This window comes from Podarcis erhardii (assembly GCF_964252035.2).
Source record: "Podarcis erhardii genome assembly, chromosome: 10".
Lineage (NCBI taxonomy): Eukaryota > Metazoa > Chordata > Lepidosauria > Squamata > Lacertidae > Podarcis > Podarcis erhardii.
The window spans coordinates 50,616,201-50,635,225 of record NC_138500.1 but is presented as its reverse complement, the minus strand read 5'-3'; the positions used below and the strand labels follow the sequence as shown (position 1 = coordinate 50,635,225).

The following is a 19,025-nucleotide window of genomic DNA, read 5'->3' as shown; positions in this document are numbered from 1 at the left end:
CTAACCTACCTCACTGGGTTGTTGTGAGGTTATAATGGGGAGGGGCAGAACCATGCATGCCACCTTGAGGTCCTTGGAAGAAGAAGAAGAAGAAGAAGAAGAGGAGTAATAGTAGTTTGGATTTGATATCCCACTTTATCACTACCCGAAGGAGTCTCAAAGTGGCTAGCAATCTCCTTTCCCTTCCTCCCCCACAACAAACACTCTGTGAGGTGAGTAGGGCTGAGAGACTTCAGAGAAGTGTGACTAGCCCAAGGTCATCCAGCAGCTGCATGTGGAGGAGCGGGGAAGTGAACCCAGTTCACCAGATTACGAGTCTACTGCTCTTATCCACTGGCTCTCTAGAGGAAAAGCCAGAGTACAGTGTAACAAGGAAGGGAGGATCTTCCCTTTGTTGGAGGCCCATTTTGAGAAGGACGTAGTAGTCTTAGTGAATAGTACCTCTTAGAGATTTTTTTTAAAAAAATTAGGTGGTATATAAATGATTTAAATAAACAAACAATAGTCTTCCCAAGCTCACAAATGTTTGCCATCGAATCCTGTTGGGTTGAAATAAACGACAGACGAGTGGTGGGTGTCATATGGGAGGCATCTCTCGAGCATGTCTCGGGGAGTCCCTTTTATTAAATATTACAGCATTGCCACATATGTGCTTGTTGCTGATTGGTTAACACAAGTACAAAGCAAAGGTTGCATATAGGCATCAATCATCAATAGACCAAAGGCTGGGAAAGGGAACACAGAATTGGACAGGCGTGAAAACCTCCTTATTAAATTGCTATATTAAACTAGCTATATTATTAAACTTGCTATATTAAACTAGTGATTAATATAGCAAGACTTAAACAATTACTAATGATTAATATATAGCATTCATCCGTAGTTGTGGTCAACCAAGCACTAAGAACAGGTCAGGATGCGATGTTTTCATGAACTCAATGTGAACTGAACATTCTAGTCATGTGCAGAAACAAAACTTTCCTTCAGAATCCCATGACCGTTGCTTGTCCAGGCTCCCCCTCTTTAGCCTGCTGGTGTGGTTATTGGTGTGCAGGTGGCATCACTTGGAGAATCCTATCTTAAGGAAGAGCTGGTGGTGGTCAGCCTTTATTTTAAGAACATAAAAAGAGCCTACTGGACCAGGACAGTGGCCCTTTCAGTCCAGCATCCTGTTCTCACAGTGGCCAACCAGATGTTCCTGCATTCAGCAGGGCTTGTCTTATGTTCTTATGAAGAATTTGTTTCCATCACAAAGCGGCATTGCAAAGGTTTACTCGTTCCAACTTCTCTTGTGGTCGCTTTTAGTATTTAATCTCTGTAGTTTGATATTCACATTTTAAAAAATGGTAAAGGGTAAAGGACCCCCCAGACGGTTAAGTCAAGTCAAAGATGACTATGGGATTGTGGCACTCATCCCGCTTTCAGGCCGAGGGAGCCGGCATTTGTCCACAGACAGCTTTCCGGGTCATGTGGCCAGCATGACTAAACCACTTCTGGCACAACAGAACACCGTGACAGAAACCAGAGCACACGGAAGCGCTGTTTACCTTTCCACCACAGTGGTACCTATTTATCTACTTGCACTGGTGTGTTTTCAAACTGCTAGGTTGGCAGGAACTTGGACAGAGCAACAGGAGCTCACTCCATTGTGGAGATTTGAACCGCTGACCTTCCGATTGGCAAGCCCAAGAGGCTCAGTGGTTTAGACCACAGCACCACCCATGTTCCTGATTGATATTCATATAATTGCCATAGAAATTCTCTTCCTGATGTGTTAGCTTGTTACTTGCAGGGAAGTGTTGCTTCTGTACATGAGAAGGTTTTTCAAAAGGGGTATTTCAACCTGCTGTCTGACGTGGCACAACCCACCTTGCTGTCCCAGGACCCTTCCACCTCATTGGACTGCCATACGTGTCAATCTGGCCTTAGTCACACTAAAATCAATTAAAATTTAAGTACCACAGGTCATGGTTTGAACCACCTGCTTTTTTGTGTTAATCAATTAGCTTCCTGAAATAGAAGCATTTCAGCGAAAGCCATTAGCGTAAGCTGCTTTGTAGTCCTTTTAAGTATTTTTCATTGTGAGAAATGATTCTATTTTAGATGCTCGTTCTCCCTGACTTGCCTCCTGAAGCATCGCTCATGGCACTCAGCCATCACTTACTTATACATTGCCTCATTAGGAAGAAGTGGTATGTTAACATTTCAGCGTTAAATAATGTCAGCACTCACCCTACTTTCCTCCCTTTTTTTGGTTAACACTGCTCTCTAAGTAGGGTAATCACATTGCAGGAAGAGACTTCTACCATGGTCATATCTGAAACCAAAAGGGCTAGAATTTACCTCAGAACTGGGCTGGGGCTGGGGGAGAAATTGTTAAGATGGGAATACAGGATAACCGTAGCTCTAACTCAGTAAAAGAGTTTAGCTTTTTCACAGAGAATAAAATATGCTGTAGATATCCAGTTAGGATGGAGATTAATGACTTTATTGTTAGCATACCACCAAGCTGAATGCTCTTCTGTATGGCTGAGTTGCCACAATAAACATTATTTTGTTGCGTTTCCCATGAAATACATTCTCCGCTAACAGGACTCTTAAAGCCAGTTCAAACTGAGTTGAAGTAGTTCTCTTGGGTTGCAGTTCTAAACTTGCTCGCACAGGAGTAAGCGCCATATCATTCATTGTGGCTTACCTCTGAATAGGTACGGATGAGATTGTGCTGTTGCAAGTCTGGGGGTGGGGCAAGGTGGGCAGCCAATGGCATCTTATCTCTCCCATTTGACCAACTTGAATCAGCCCAGGGCCTACATGCTAGCGAGACTGAATGTGCTACTCTGAGCAACACAACAGAGGAGAGTCCAGGAAATATTACTTGTAGATAGACTATGCCCTTGTGGACAGAGGCAAATAGAATCCATCACACATGTTATTTTGCACTGCCCCTTGTATCAGATAATACAATCCAAGTTTATTAATCAGTTGGTTGTTAGCAGGGAGTGGCATTCAGGCAAATGTAAGGTAGCCTTCCTTACGCTTACTCAGGATGGAGATAGCAATCAGGTTTCTGCAACACGCACAGAGGATTCCTGAATGTCATACAACACTAATCTAAGTGTTAAAAAGGTAAAGGTAAAGGGACCCCTGACCATTAGGTCCAGTTGTGACCAATTCTGGGGTTGTGGCGCTCATCTCACTTTATTGGCCAAGGGAGCCGACGTACAGCTTCCGGGTCATGTGGCCAGCATGACTAAGCCGCTTCTGGCGAAGCAGAGCAGTGCACAGAAACAGCGTTTACCTTCCTGCCGGAGCGGTACCTATTTATCTACTTGCACTTTGATGTGCTTTCGAACTGCTAGGTTGGCAGGAGCAGGGACCGAGCAACGGGAGCTCACCCCATCACGGTGATTTGAACTGCCGACCTTCTGATCGGCAAGTCCTAGGCTCTGTGGTTTAACCCACAACGCCACCTGCATCCCAAATCTAAGCGTTAGATGCAGGTTTTTGTTTAGCTGGTGATATATAATGATGCTGAAAACCAGATACTGTATTGCCCAGCCCTAGTCATGGGTGGGATGGCAGAGTTGAAGGACACACCCCAGCCAAGTGAAAACACTCAAAGTAGGGCCAGAAGCAGGTGTGACTAGGGAGGGCTTGTGCCCTGAGGAGAGAAGTGGAAGGGCCACTTTCAGCCCCCAACCCCAGGCCATATCCAGTAAACTTGTACATTTACTGAAATACCCATGAGCACTTGTATACTAGCTTGAGGAACTTTGGGCTGAGGGAACAGCAGAACTTTGGAATCCAAATTATTCCTTTGGGAGTCAGCAGTCCAGATTATCCAAGCAACCCAGAAACTGCCTCACCCCCACCCCCCACACCCACTTGTTCTTCCTAGTATAATACCTCAACAGGCCCAACAAGAAAATACTATGATGTGGGAAAGAGGGTGTGCCAGGCCACAGCAGGAGCTTTGGAGCCAACGTTCTGCGTGTCTCGTTCTGTGGGAGCCACAAGCCAATTCTTTCCTTCACACAGAATCAACAAAAACTGCACCATTCCAAAAACGTTTTGCAGTCAAATGTATGCATGAATGTGACACGAGTTTTCCAAGCCACGTCACAACCGCTGGGAAGGGGTATCTCTGTTTACCATGTAAACAGATGCCTTACAATGGAGCCGCCGACCATATTCTTCGCCAAACCTGCGCATTTGCATGTTTATTGGAGTTTGATTCAATCATTGAACCTCCTAAGCAAATATAGACCTGCCACCTGTGTTTTCTCCCTCTCGTATTAGAGCAGTGGAAAACCTGTTGGGCGAACATTTGTTTTAACACGTTTCTAACCATCTTCTCATTGCAGGCCAATTACTCCGATTGAAAATGTTCCGAGAGGACCACGGCTCTTGGATGACAATGTTCTTCAGCACCATCCTCTTCCTCTTTATTTTTTCTCACATATACAATCTGTGTCTCCTTATGGCAGGTTACATGAGGTAAGCTGTCTTTCCCTAAACCATATCCTCTTAATTAGCTATTTTGGGTGCCGTAACAGATTGGTCACTGCATAACTAACCTATGGTCTTCCAAATGTTCTGGGACTCCAACTCCCACCAGTCCCAGCCAGCATGACCAATAGTTAGGAATTATGAGAGCTGCAGTCCAGAAAACATACTGAGTGTGACAGGTCTGCATTGCAGAGTGAATCAGATTCATTCCTATCCTTGAATATGGCACAAATCTTTTCATAACTGAAAATTATAACTTGAGTGGTGAATACAACTTGAGTTCCTGGAGGTGTGTATGTGGTTGTTGTTGTTGTTTTAATGCTCATCAGTTTCTGGCATATGGCTAGAAAAGAAGTGAAGGACATGGGCCTGCTGATTTCAGGCCATCATGTCTTTTAAATTTTACTAGGGGGTGGCGCCCACCTGCATTCCCCCGCCTCCTTCTCCACATTTTCTCCCTCTTTCTATGTTTCACAAACACACACATAACCTGCATCACAACCCTCCCAGACCCTGCGATTGGGGGACACCAGGGCAGTAAAGGGCTACACAGTGCAGCCCCAGAAGACATCTCACTTGGGGTCTCCTCAAACACAGCAGTGCCTCTGTGCAGGTGACCTATTTTATTCCATGAGCCCACCAGTCACGTATGGAACTTGTTACGTTCCCTTGTTTTTGCTTACTAGCTGGGACAATAAAATGGGGAGCAGTGGGGGAAGGAGTAAACGGAATGTGTCAAGAACCTGGTAGTGAACGGCATGAATTTTGTTGAGGTTACTTCTGGTCAAACATGGTGTCAGTGGCGTAGCATGGGGGTGCAGGGGGGCCAGCCGCACCGGGCGCAACATCTGGGGGGGGCGCTCGCACTCGCAGCTCTCTGCCCCTACCTGGCTCACTCACTCTCTCTCACTGCAGGGGGCGCAAATTACTTGCCTTGCCCCGGGTGCTGACAACCCACGCTACGCCACTGCATGGTGTGTCCTGCTTTTGGGGAAGCTGTATTTCCTTTTGCTTTTTTTCTTTTTAAAGTGCTCTTTTCTGAAGGGGGATGATATTTAAAGCATCCCTGCTGCTGAATGGGGGAGCTTTCCCCCCTCAAAAACACACAAACCAGCCAACAAACCAAACCAAACATAAAACAATGAAAGGAAACACACATTTTTTTGAGGATTCAAAATACTAGAGAAGCCATTATATGCAGCAGCACACAGGAGGGACCAGGGGCTGGGTGTGAAGAGTGCACAAAACCTGCCATACCAGCCGAACCCTTGCTGCTGGGTGGGCATGGGGCACAGAGGGTTCACGGGCCACACTGTGCTGCATACCTGTGCAGGGGGGAGCCCATCTGGCTTTGGCGAGGGGGCCAGGGTTGCAGTGGCAAGGCTGTGTTTTGGAGCCCAGAGACCCCCAGCAGCAGGCAGGCAGGGTGGAGATCCCGATGGGGTCGTGCACCCTCAAAACCATGTGCCTGGGGCTACAGCCCCACTAGTTCTCCCCACACTATTCCCCTGGTTATATGTTAGCATCTCAACAGACTCTCTCTGAGGACACATCACCCTGGCTGAATCTTATCAGGTCTTGGCCTTCTCACTGTCTGCCACGATAGGGGGCAGCCTAACTGCCTCTGTCCCCATCTTTCAGCATGGACACTGAGCTCCAGCTCCAAGGGTCTTCTGGCGGTTCCCTCCCTGTGAGAAGTGAGGTTACAGGGAACCAGGCAGAGGGCCTTCTTGGTAGTGGAACACCCTCCCATCAGATGTCAAGGAAATAAACAACTCTCTGACTTTTAGAAGACATCTGAAGACAGCCCTGTTTAGGGAAGATTTTAATGTTTGATGTTTTATCGTGTTTTCAGTATTCAGTTGGGAGCCGCCCAGAGTGGCTGGGGAAACCCAGCCAGATGGGCAGAAAACAAACAAACAAACAAACAAACAAACAAACAAACAAACAAACAAACAATAATTATTGTGTGGGATTCACAAGATGGTCCCTATGGACGCATACCCTTTGATGCGCACCAGCACCCCTAGCCCCTTCTGGATTTTAATTTTTAAAAACCCAGAGTTTTACAAAACTCTTTCCCAAGCAGAGAAGCATTTCCTATCCCCCCCCCCCTTTTCTGTGGTGTGGTGGAGTGGTGTAGCCTGTTGTTTGTCTAGAGGGAGGATAATTCTGAGAATTCCCAATGTTCTGTGAAATGCACATTTTGTAGTGTATACAACAAGGATCCCCCCCCCAAAAAATATGCCAAGAGTTTGGGCACCCCTGATCTACACCATCTCAATGTGTTTTGAGGAATCAGGGCAAAATGTATTGATATCAGATAATTATATTTCAGGAGACATTGTACACTGCCACAGAAGTATGTGTTAGCAGTTAAGGCACCATCATCTAAAACAGGGCAAGGAATCCAAAACCTTTCTGCCTTGCAAAACACTGGAATGAAAGCCAAACTGCCTTCTAAAATCAGCGCCGGTTCTTTCCTTTCCCACATCATATGGGTGTGTTATCATTCACCAGCATATTTCTGGGAAGAACCACAAGAGGGCAGCAAAAGGCTTTAAAAATCAGAAGAGAGGTATATTTTGGGACTTCAAAAGGGTTCAAGGTTTAGAAAGCTGTGAATAGTGATCAGTGTTGCTTACCATCCATAGCAGCATGTACTGTGAAGAGTCAGAAATCCAGTAATACGAGCCTATACAGAACTTTCCCCAAATTATAATGATGTTTGTGGTTTTCTATATTTTTTATCTTTATTTTTTTAAAAAAGAATTTAATTAGAACGGAGTTACTCTTGAAGAATTATTCAAGGCAGGCTGGTAACGTGGCTTGTTAATTCAGTTATGGTTCTGAGTTGTTGCTTTTCTTCTTCTTCTTCTAAAAAAGTATCACTAATTGCCTCTATGTGGTAGGGTTGGGCCAGACTTCATCATGTCTGCCAGAAAAGAAGTGGGTGGCATCTCACCCCCTCTAACCTCCCTTTGAGCAATAAGCTGTTTGTTGTTGTTGTTTAGTCATTTAGTCGTGTCCGATTCTTCGTGACCCCATGGACAAGAGCACGCCAGGCACTCCTGTTTTCCACTGCCTCCTGCAGTTTGGTCAAACTTATGCTGGTAGCTTCGAGAACACTGTCCAACCATCTCATCCTCTGCCGTCCCCTTCCGCTTGTGCCCTCAATCTTTCCCAACATCAGGGTCTTTTCCAGGGAGTCTCTTCTCTTCTCATGAGTTGCCCAAAGTATTGGAGCCTCAGCTTCAGGATCTGTCCTTCCAGTGAGCACTCGGGGCTGATTTCCTTAAGAATGGATACATTCGATCTTCTTGCAGTCCATGGGACTCTCAAGAGTCTCCTCCAGCACCATAATTCAAAAGCATAAATTCTTCAGCGATCAGCCTTCTTTATGGTCCAGCTCTCACTTCCATACATCACTACTGGGAAAACCATAGCTTTAACTATATGGACCTTTGTTGGCAAGGTGATGTGTCTGCTTTTTTAGCCACCCAGAAATCGTGGGGTGAGGGATATATCAATCTCATAGGATGCTCTGTAGCAGACCTTAGCTAACAATGAAAAGTTTCAAAGAGTAAAGTCATCCAACTGGGATCCATTAGCACATTTAGAACCCATTAACATATTTGCCAGGAGGAAGTTTATTTATACTATTGATCTTGCCACGTTGTCGGTTCATTACCAGCAGCTACTGGTTGCCAGCCTGCTTGGATCATCATCCATCGGGTCGGATCGGAAATTTGCACTCGGAAATTGTAACGTGATGCATCTCTGTTTGCCTCCTGTGCTGCTTCATGTTTTGGGCTCTCTTTATTAAAAGAACACACACCTCAAATATTTCTTCTACTCTTTCTACCCTTCTTGTGTGTGTATTTGATAAAAGCCTGTTAAAGCTTATATGCCACGATAAATTTGTTAGGGGGGGTCGCTAACCAAGTGCTCCCTCCCCAGAACAAAACCCACTGAAATTAGTGGACCTTAGTTAGGCATGTTTATTCACTGGGTCTGCTTTAAGTCGGACTAACATTGGGCACATCTTTTAAGATGCCCCAAGGCTCTGTTTTGGTTTCTCCCCCCTTCCTTCTGGGGTTAGGCAGAAAGGAGCAAACCATTAAGGAAATTATGACTCTAGAGCAGTAGTACCCAGTTAGCTAACGATTGCAGAGCCCTTGTTTTTCAAAAGCCAAGCCACAGACCCCTACTTTTGAAAATTTTGATATCTCTGTGGTAGTATTTTTTTATGTGAATGGTGCCATGGACCACCTTCTTCGGGGTCTTCGGACTGCCAATTGGAAAACATTGCTCTAGAGGAGGAACAGGGAATCCACACTCACCAATACCAGTAAAAGAAAATGGGGTGTCCAGGCCACTTCATAGTCTTCTGCCTCAGATTTATATCAAGGTGTTGCCTGGGGTTACCATGGCAACACCTCACGTTTCTTTTGGAATGTACTTGGATTGTATGGACAGCATTTTCAAGGTTTTGCTCCTTTTTATGAAAGCAATAATACAACATTCCCCATGGGTGATTTTTTCCCTTTTCCTGAGGAAATTTACAGTTTCTCAAACTCGAGAGCCTATGGATGATACACTGCAGCTCCCTGAATGCGTTTACACTCTCATTCAGTCAAGGTTTCCTTTGTGCAGAGAGAGACCAGAGAAATGGATTCCCTCGCATGTCAGAGCCCAGCTGAAGCCAGCAGATGAGGCCACCTACTCCTGCTGCTTTAGCCATTGTTCTATGCAGCACTCAAGATAAGAGCAGGCAAATTTAATTGTATATACGCATTAAAAAAATCAATAAGATTCTTAATTAACTACAAAAATCCCTTGCAACCTTGAGGTCCCCCCTCAAAAATAATATGATAATCAAGATTGCCGAAAGAGAAATAATGTGAAGCTTTCATAATATGACTATGCTCAAATTGGATATTCAAGGTTGAAATTATTGTTCCTATTTTAAAATTGTAGCAGGAGGTTTCAGCCAAGATTAACTGGGATATTATGAACATTTAAATCTCCTCATTTTTATTGATTTGCTTGTTTTACTTACGACATTTAGACACCAATTAATGATTCGCGTTTCTAAGCAGGGTACATAAAAACAGGCTGCAGAAAATGAGGCAATAGAACCATCAAAAGTTATCATAAAACTGACCACTTCCTGTAAATGTCTGCTGGAACAAGTCTTAGTGCAAGTCTCCTCATGTACTTGAAGTTCAGCAAGAAGATGCCTGTCTAATCTCAGCTGGGAGGGAGACCACTAGGTTACAAACTGTGCATCTGAACCATGGGCAACGATCAGCTGATCTCAGTGATTGGGCCTCAATATATCTTGGACACATGTTGGTAAGGCCTTGCAGATTAATGAATGATCTTGAATCTGGCTCAATAATTTAGGGACAATTTTTAAGCATCAAAGTTATGCGGTGCTGGTAGTCTGTTCCCATCAGCTGTCTGGCCACAGTATTTTGCCCCAGCTGGAGCTTCCAGACCACACACAAGGGTAGCCCCAATGTGGTGTACATTGTAGTAATCAAGTCTTGAGGTTAGAAATGCATGAATCACCATCGCCAGACTATCCTTGTCCATGGGGATTTTACCCCATTTTACTTATGTGGATCTGCACATACTAGTTAACTCTGAGTCCAGTGATTTGATTTAACTGGGCCTTGACATTTATTTATATATGTCTATCTGTCTGTCTATCTATCTATCTATCTATCTATCTATCTATCTATCTATCTATCCCACTTCTTCCCCAGAACTGGTAACTCAAGGCAGCTCACATAAATTAAAACAAATGCACATAAAACACACATAGCTTACATACACACAAAGCTACAGTTAAAAACTAGTTAAACTACCCGAAGGAGCGTCTCCACCCCCATCGTTCTGCCTGGACACTGAGGTCCAGTGCCGAGGGCCTTCTTGCGGTTCCCTCGCTGCAAGAAGCCAAGTTACAGGGAACCAGGCAGAGGGCCTTCTCAGTAGTGGCATCCACCATGTGGGACACCCTCCCACCAGATGTCAAAGAGAAAAACAACTATCAGAATTTTAGAAGATATCTGAAGGCAGCCCTGTTCAGGGAAGCTTTTAATGTTTAATAGGTTATTGTATTTTAATATTCTGTTGGAAGCTGCCCAGAGTGACTGGGGAAACCCAGTCAGGTGGGCAGAGTATAAATAAATTATTATTATTATCATATCTACAGAATTACAATAATGTGAAAAAACCATATATGTTAAAATGCAGTGAGTAGTGTTAAGATATGCCATCCTGTGCTCCTTAGAAGAAGGGTGAAATGCAGTCAATAAAGCAATGGGTATAGAATATGTCAAAACACTTGTGAGGAACAAGCTAGCCATCTCTTGAAAGTTGGGAGATGTGTCTCTGGAAAGCTGAGAGAAGGGGGAAGGGAACAGACTGGGTTTGGATACATTTGATTTTGGTGATGGCTTCTAAATGTCTTGTGCCTTAGGAGCAACCCATATGCAAAAAGTTTATCTTAATGTACAGTTCTGGGTCTTTGTGACAGAGGCACCTAGAGAACTATTCTTTCCCTCCTGCTCCCAGGCCTGGCTGCATGTGACAACAAGCTGGGCCATGCTGCAGATTTCAAAATGGCGCCTAATTAGCAGAGCCACTGCCTGGACAGACAAATGGATGTCAGATAGATATTCTGAAGTGGCAAATTCACACTATCCAGGTATATTTGTGACAGCTTCCCCCCCCCCATACACACATACATACATGCACACACATGTTGTGCACATGTGTTCAAATTTTAATACATGTTCCTAATGCTCGATACTCGTTAGGTATAAAAATGTTGCAGGGATTCTTTGCTCATGTTTCAGAACAGATGCTTTATCCATGACAGACAAAAAAAAAGGAGGTTATAGAAATAGATGGGGCAAATGAATAGGAAGCAGGAGCTGCCGTCAAAACTCTTGGGAACTAGCAAATGTCACCTTGACCATTGTTCTAGCTGATTGCTGCTATAGCCTCTGCCCCATTGCCGCAAGTGGAAGCAAAAATGAAAATTACAGTGTTGGAACCTATTAAAATTGAAGTAACCTAGTGGGAGGGGGGAAGGAGAATTATGTGGTCCATTTGAAAATATTTTTATCAGACTAGAGGAAGGAAGGGAGAGAGGGAGGGAGGAACAATGGCATTGGGTAAATCATTGTAATGCTGCCTTTACTTCCTTTGTGCTGCTTAAATGGGAATAAATTAGAACAAAATTGGCAGCTGTTGGAAAGTTTTTAGCAGCCTGAATAAGTGCTATATTGATTGATAAGTGGTGGTGGACTCCAGTGAGGGTTTTAGCAGTAAAAATGCTCATGAAGCATTGGTACCTAATTATCCGCAGTAATGGAGAAGCTGCTCTTAAATTTGTTGTGAAATAGATGGAGTAGGGTTTCGGGTCTGCATCTGCATCGCCTTTTTAGAGATGTCTGGTGATATGGCTAGGCTGCACAACTTGTGGCTTGCCAAGTCAAATTATGTAAGATCTGTTAAGAGGTGGGAAGAGCTCCCTTCTTTTTTCTTGCTGCCTGCCACAGTGGGAAGCTGGCAAGCATCTGATACACTCACAATACATGACTGGCAGTCAGGAGTTCAGTTTGATGGGTCACATGTCGGTGTCTTGTAAGCATTTGCACCAGGGCTGCTCATGTAGCTGAGCACCCCTGCTCAAATTTGTGTCACCACGATTACAGTGGTACGAACGGGATCCATTCCGGTGGCCCATTCACAACATGAAAGGAATGCAATCCACAGCGGCACGTCTGTGCATGCGCGGGTTGCGATTCACCGCTTCTGCGCATGCGCGTGATGTCATTTTGTGCGAGCGGCAAAACCCGGAAGTAACCCTTTCTGGTACTTCCGGGTCACCGCTGGACACAACCTGAAAAAACATAACATGAAGCAAACGTAACATGAGGTATGACTGTACTCTCTGGGCCTCATTTTCTGCCCTTTCCCCTTTCCTTGTGGCAACCCCAGCCAGCCTCCCCCCTTGTTGCTAAATGACACAAGGAGCATAAATGTTCCCTGAAGGGGAAAATACGCACCAGACATAGGAATCGCCCTGCTATATCAAGCCAATGGCCCACTGAGTCCGACATCTTGTTTTCACAGTTAGCACTCCTGCACAACCAACTCCACCACCCTCTTGCAGTTTTTCTAACTAGGAAAGCGATGGGACCATGCACTGGGAAGTGTGGGGTGAGTGTTGTAAAACCTTGCCACAACCAAATCAGAATGAAATGTTCAATAAACAAGTTGTCTTGAGGTAGTCACAGTTGCTGTGATCCGAAGTGGCTTGTGCTGAGGTAACAGGGGTGGCAAAGTCCTGCGATTAGACGTGACACAAGCTTGTCGTATTAAGCTTCCTTTCCATGACAGTCCTTTTATGAAGAGATTTACTGTGTCAGAAATGCATGTCTGATCTGTTTCATTTTTTTGTATGCACGGAATTAAGGTATTCCATTTTTGGTCAAGAAGGCGCATTGCACCGAAGCATAGTTTGCACCGCACAGAGCTGGCAGAAAGTGAACCAGACGATGAATTCTGGGCTGTGTGTGTGTGTGTGTGTGTGTGTGTGACATAAGAACTCATTTGTGTAGCCATTTGCTGATTTTCCAGATGCTTCCAAAAGAAACCTCTTCAGCAAAGGGCTCAATTAGAAAGAGAGGGGGACGTTGTTGCAGCTTCCATCTCTCTTTAATTCAGAGATATTAATGGACTACAATTCCCATTAACCTTGACCATTGGCCATGTCTGCTGGGTCAAATGGGAGTTGTAGTCTAACAACATCTGGAGGATACCATGTGGGCAACCCCTACGTCAGGGCAGTGGCGTAGCGTGGGGGGTGCAGGGGGGCCGGCCGCACCGGGCACAACATCTGGGGGTTAGGGTTAGGGGGCGCAAATCCACAGGTTAGGGGGTGCAAATCCACAGTTTAGGGGGCACAAATTACTTGCCTTGCCCCGGGTGCTGACAACCCATGCTACGCCACTGCGTCAGGGCTAATGCAACTGCTGAACCTTCTGCATATGACTCAGAAGCACTACCACTGAACAATGGTCCTTCCCCTATGTCAGGGTTTTCCAAACTTGGATCTCCAGCCATTTTTGAACTACAAATCCCTTTGTCCCTAGCTAGCAGGACCAGTGGTCAGGGACGATGGGAACTGTAGTCCAAAACCAGCTGGAGAACCCCAAGTCTGGGAAACCCTGCCCTATACCATGCTTAGTGGAAAGGTGTTCTGCCATACAATTTTTCCCAAAACAACAACAACAAACCTATGGTTACGTGAAACATACTCAATAAACACACAAGATGTAACCGGCTGTACTTTTGAATAAATAAAGTATACTATTCATTGTATCAAATTGTAGATTTCAACAGAAGTCTCATAAAGTTCAATGAAAAAGCAGAAGACCCAGTGGATCAGTTCATGCATAAGGTCCATACATGTATAAGTTTCTATTCCACCTGTCTGTTGCAACCACTACTATGCTATAAGATCCACTATCCTGTAATATTACATAGCAGCCTGTTCTACTGATGAAGCCTAGGATGGTGAAAAAGGCTAATATTCCGGAAATCCTTGTATTAGACTATTTGAAAGGATTCTGTGGAACTGTAACAACCCTTCATGTGGATTATTGGACTCTATGAACAGACAGGTGGAATAGATACTTATAGATGTATGAAACGTATGCATGAACTTACTAGAGAATAACTGATCCACTGGGTCTTCTGCTTTTTCATTGAACTTTATGAGACTTCTGTTGAAATTTGATACAATGAATAGTATACTTTGTTTATTCAAAAGTACAGCCGGTTACATCTTTTGTGTTTATACAATTTTTCCCTTCTGAAAATTAGCACCCTAAAGGCAGTCAAAGCACAATGTATGTGGCTTCCTTAAAGTCTTTGTCCTTTCTGCATAGCCAGCTCGGTGTCAACAAGAACTTTATTCAGCACAGTTCCAACGCACAGGGCAAGGGGCGGGGATGCGTGGCTGGTGGAGCAGTGGTAGCTGCAACAAAACCTATGCATGCTAGTGTCGTCCTGCCATAGCCGCCACTCTATAGCACCCTCAGCCATTTAACTTGCTGGCCCCATTAATTTGCCACACAGCTGCTCTTAGGATCAGGCCATTAGTTCCACCGACATCAGTGAGTTGAGCTTAATTAGGCACTCGCTTACATTTAATCTTGTAGTCATTAATTCTTATTATCCATGCACTTACTTCCTAAATGCTTTGGCTGGGATCCAAAGAGCTCTTTTAGGTGGGCCCAAGGGTCTGGGCATGCCCAGTGGGATATTTTGGCTTTTGTCGTTGAACAGTTAAATGCCCTTATTTATCTCCATTTGCTTGTATAGTTTTTATCCTGCACCTTAAGCAATCCTATTAGGTTTCTAGAAGGGCAGGCAAATCCAGGAAAGATGGCAAAAATAAATGAGCCCTCTTCAGGTGCCATGAGTCAGGAGAACATAAGAAAAATTTGTTGCATCAGACCTGTCGAGCCCAGCCCAGTAGCCCCTCTAGAGACCACTGAGATGTCTGTGGGAAACTTGCAAGCAGGATTCAAGCATAGGGGGTATCACAGTCACTCAAAAGTGTGTCCCAATGAGATGAGTCTGATTTGCTTCTGATGAGAGCCCAACTCAGTCACTGATCTCCTATGCAATTAGAATGCAATTTATTTATTTATTTATTTATTTATTTATTTATTTATTTATTTATTTATTAAACTTCTATACCACCATTCATGCAAGGGTCACAGGGCGGTTCACAATATAAAAACACAAAAATACACGGCATAGTAACAAACAAAAGCAATACTCCCCAGGCCAAGTTTAAAAAGGCTGTAGATGGTTTAATTTAGGGTTGCCGTATTCCCAAAAGTAAAAATCTGGGCAGAGTTGTGGGGGGTTTTTTTGGTCAAAAACATCTCCCCAAAAAACATTCATTTGGGGGCTTTTCTTAGATTTCTTTTTTGATTTAAAAAAAATTAAAAACAGCCCAACTTGCCATACACCGGGGTTTTCCTGGAAATTTTGCCGATTCAGCACAAATCCGCCCGGATGCCATTTTCCTGAGCGATTCGGGGACATATCTGGGAAAACCTGGACATATAGCAGTCCTATTTAATTAGTCAAAGGCCTGGGAGATGTGGAAGGTTCTTGCTTGGCGCCTAAAGATACGTAAAACCCAGCAAGCCAGTTTAGGCGTGTATTTCTGTTGCTGGTTAGAAAAAGCAAAAGGAAACTAATAATCAAGTCAAAAGTGTGAATTCAAGTTAGATAAATTTGATTCAGTTCACATTTAAAGGCGAATCTACCTAAAATTGCACTTTCTGAAACAATCTGAGAACCAAAACACAGCCATCCATCAAGATTTGCAGTGCAGTTCTCCAGCCACGTAATGTGGACAACCCCAAAGAGGCATCTGTTTGGGTTAAAGCATGAAGACAAGTATATATATATTGGTGAAAATGACCTTCAAAAATGCATTGTATTTAGGTAAATTACATGCAACTCACACTAAATTGCTGGCGAATTTTTATGAGGACCGTGTGTGTGTGTGTGTGTGTGTGTGTGGAAACTAATGTGAAAATGTGAAGAAGCAAGACTGGAAAATTGAAGAACTGGGAGAAGCCAGAATTGATGGGTTCACCCCTCCCTATTGGTCAGGCATCTCCATATAAATCTGCTTATCTTTCTATTCTTAGATTGCCTTCTGTTGGCTTTGTATTGGGAACTACAAAAAGAAGGAGCTCTTGGGAAGAAATATTGGGTTGACTTTATATGACACATACACAGAGGCTATTGGGAATGTCTGCATTACTATAGGATAAATATTTTTTTCCTGTGTTCTTTTGGTCGCTTCACAGCTCGATTTCCATAAAAGAATTTACATTAGAACTTGCAATGAATATTCTGAAATCAGGGGGGAGACTGCTAGAGGGCACTGTGGCTAAGCATTTTGGAGTCTCTTATTTAACACACCCGTTGTGGCCAGAATTTTTCAGCAAGTTGGAATCAGCCCTAGTGTGAAAATGTATTTGTTAAGTTTGAACCATCTGATCTTTTGTTACCATGGGGGTGGGGGGGGTGGATAAGGATGAGGAAGCCAAAAATTTAACTTGCCTCCCCCCCCTCTCTCTCTCTGAAAAGGAGATTCAAAAATCATACATGGAACACTATTTTTCTACCTACCCAAAGAAGCCTCTGCAACAAATGAATATTTAGTTCTGCCATCTGCAAGTGCTCAATGCTCCCATCCATTAATCATATTCGTCTAATTATTTTTCCATATATAATAAATAATTGATCAGAAACAACGGCACCCATATGGTTTGAGCAGGCGTTTTGGAAATGTTAAGTGTGGGAAACAGATGGGATTTCTTGATTGCATCTGCCAAAAAGTTGAAGGCAGTTTCTCAGGACAACCAAAGGGTGTGAAATCTAAACATTTTTAAGATTTCTATCCCAGTGCCTCATGACTTGTAGACATTTATGCATTTTGTAAAGAGATGATTTCTGAAAAATATAGATGAGCTGTCAACAGTTAGGGGGTGGGTGATGGTTCTTCCATGGCTTTTGAGAGTCTCTCTGGTTCCCTTGAAAGTAAACAAGGTGTTAAAAGGGTTTTAAATAATTGTACGTGAACAGTTAAGAATGAAATAATCTCATTGTGGGGTATGTAAACCTTCCAGCTGATTGGCAGTCCATACTCTTCACTTTTCCAATCTATCTGAAAGAGGAAGTGGGAAAGAATGTCAAGTTCCTCCTTCAAGTCTTTGCTCTTTTCAAGGGAGAAAATGATAACCACACTTGCCACCCCGTGACCAAGGGGAGAATGGGTGGGGGAGGTGAATGAAAGACTTCCTGGGTGCCCACAGAAGCCCTCAAGGGTCTTGTTATACCTATGGATATCATGTTGGCAACCCCTGTCATATATTATGTAAACATATGTGAAATATATGGGGTGAGATCCAACACAGAGAGAGTGGTTTTCTGGTCATGCAGCAGGGCTTCCATTTTCTTCCCTCCTTCCTGCAGCTCCCTGCATGCCCCCCCATCTGTTTTGGAGGCTTGGGAGACAGATTTTAGGGGCACACAGAGAACTGAAGGCAGGAGAGGGAAAACCCAAAGTCCCATTGTGCAAGTGGACTTCCACTGCAAAAGGGGCGGGCATCACTGAGTGTCACCCCTAGCCCCTAATCAAAATGTCAAAAAAGTTTTGTTTACAGTAATGCCCCATGCATTCTCCATCATTTTCCTGCTAGTTAGGTAAAAGTTTGTAATCCCCAAGAAGTGTTTGGCTTGCTGTATCATGGAAGAAAGCCATACAAATAGAAATGGGGGTTTGGGGAGAGGACCCATCTACAATACAGTGGTACCTCGGGTTAAGTACTTAATTCATTCCGGAGCTCCGTTCTTAACCTGAAACTATTCTTAACCTGAAGCACCACTTTAGCTAATGGGGCCTCCTGCTGCCGCCGCACCGCCGCTGCATGATTTCTGTTCTCATCCTGAAGCAAAGTTCTTAACCCGAGGTACTATTTCTGGGTTAGTGGAGTCTGTAACCTGAAGGGTCTGTAACCTGAGGTACCACTGTAAACATTAAATGTGCCTCTTTTAATGGCAAGATTTACATCTGATGTGTCTAAATGCTTTTATCTGCCTAAATCGTGTGCTAATTACTAATTAGTCACTGTTATTTAATTAGGCCATCTATTTGGCGAATCCTTCATTAATCACACTCAATTTGGTGGTTGCCGGCTGTTGGCGAAGATTGTGCAGCTCAGCTGGGAACATCGGCCCGCTGCGTTCTGCAGCTGTACCCTGGGTCCAACAGCTCTGCCTGCCGTTTGTCTCTACGCAGGATGGTAGCAATCTCATTAATGGTTATCAATTTGGTGATGGACCAAACTCCCGAGCAGGAGGAAGATAAAATGCTTTCTGTGTTAAGCAGGTGGGGATTTGCCTGCCCAGCATACTCGAGGGACGTGGCTTTGATGTACTTATTTCCTAACCTAATTGAAAAAAACGCGCACAGGCTTTTCGGATCACCACAAAAGCATTTGCTGAAAAGTGACTGAATGTGCAAGGTTTGCACACGGTCATTGTTGCATTCCCATTGCTGTGCCATTTTCAGGCCTTTTTTCTAGTTAGGAATCTGTAAGGTACATTTTTAAAGACCATTAATTGGAAACCCGTCGCAGGGCTTTAAAACGAATTGCCATTTTCAAAGCTTTTTCAGCTTCCTGGTTTGTTTTTTTAGAGATTTGTTACCCGCTCAACCTCCAGTGCTTTTAATTAAAGCAGTCGATTTTATCAGTTAAGTTCTCCTTAGCTTTCAAGGAGACTTAACAGTACAATAAGTATATTAAACAAGGCGTTACAAAACTTTAGTGAGTAGCAGAGCCCTGTTCATTGACCCTTGATTCAGCTCACCTAATTGCACACCCCTTTGATGT

General features: G+C 43.9%; 1 protein-coding gene across 4 annotated transcripts in view; it reads left to right on the top strand.

Annotated features, from left to right (window-relative positions):
* TMEM117 (transmembrane protein 117) overlaps positions 1-19,025 on the top strand; it is a 212,780-nt gene that overhangs the window by 31,022 nt on the left and 162,733 nt on the right. For all 4 annotated transcript variants that reach the window (XM_081878005.1, XM_081878003.1, XM_081878004.1 and 1 more), the window contains exon 3: positions 4,365-4,497. In XM_081878005.1, coding sequence (XP_081734131.1) covers positions 4,365-4,497 — 133 coding nt within the window. The remainder of the gene's footprint in view (positions 1-4,364; positions 4,498-19,025) is intronic.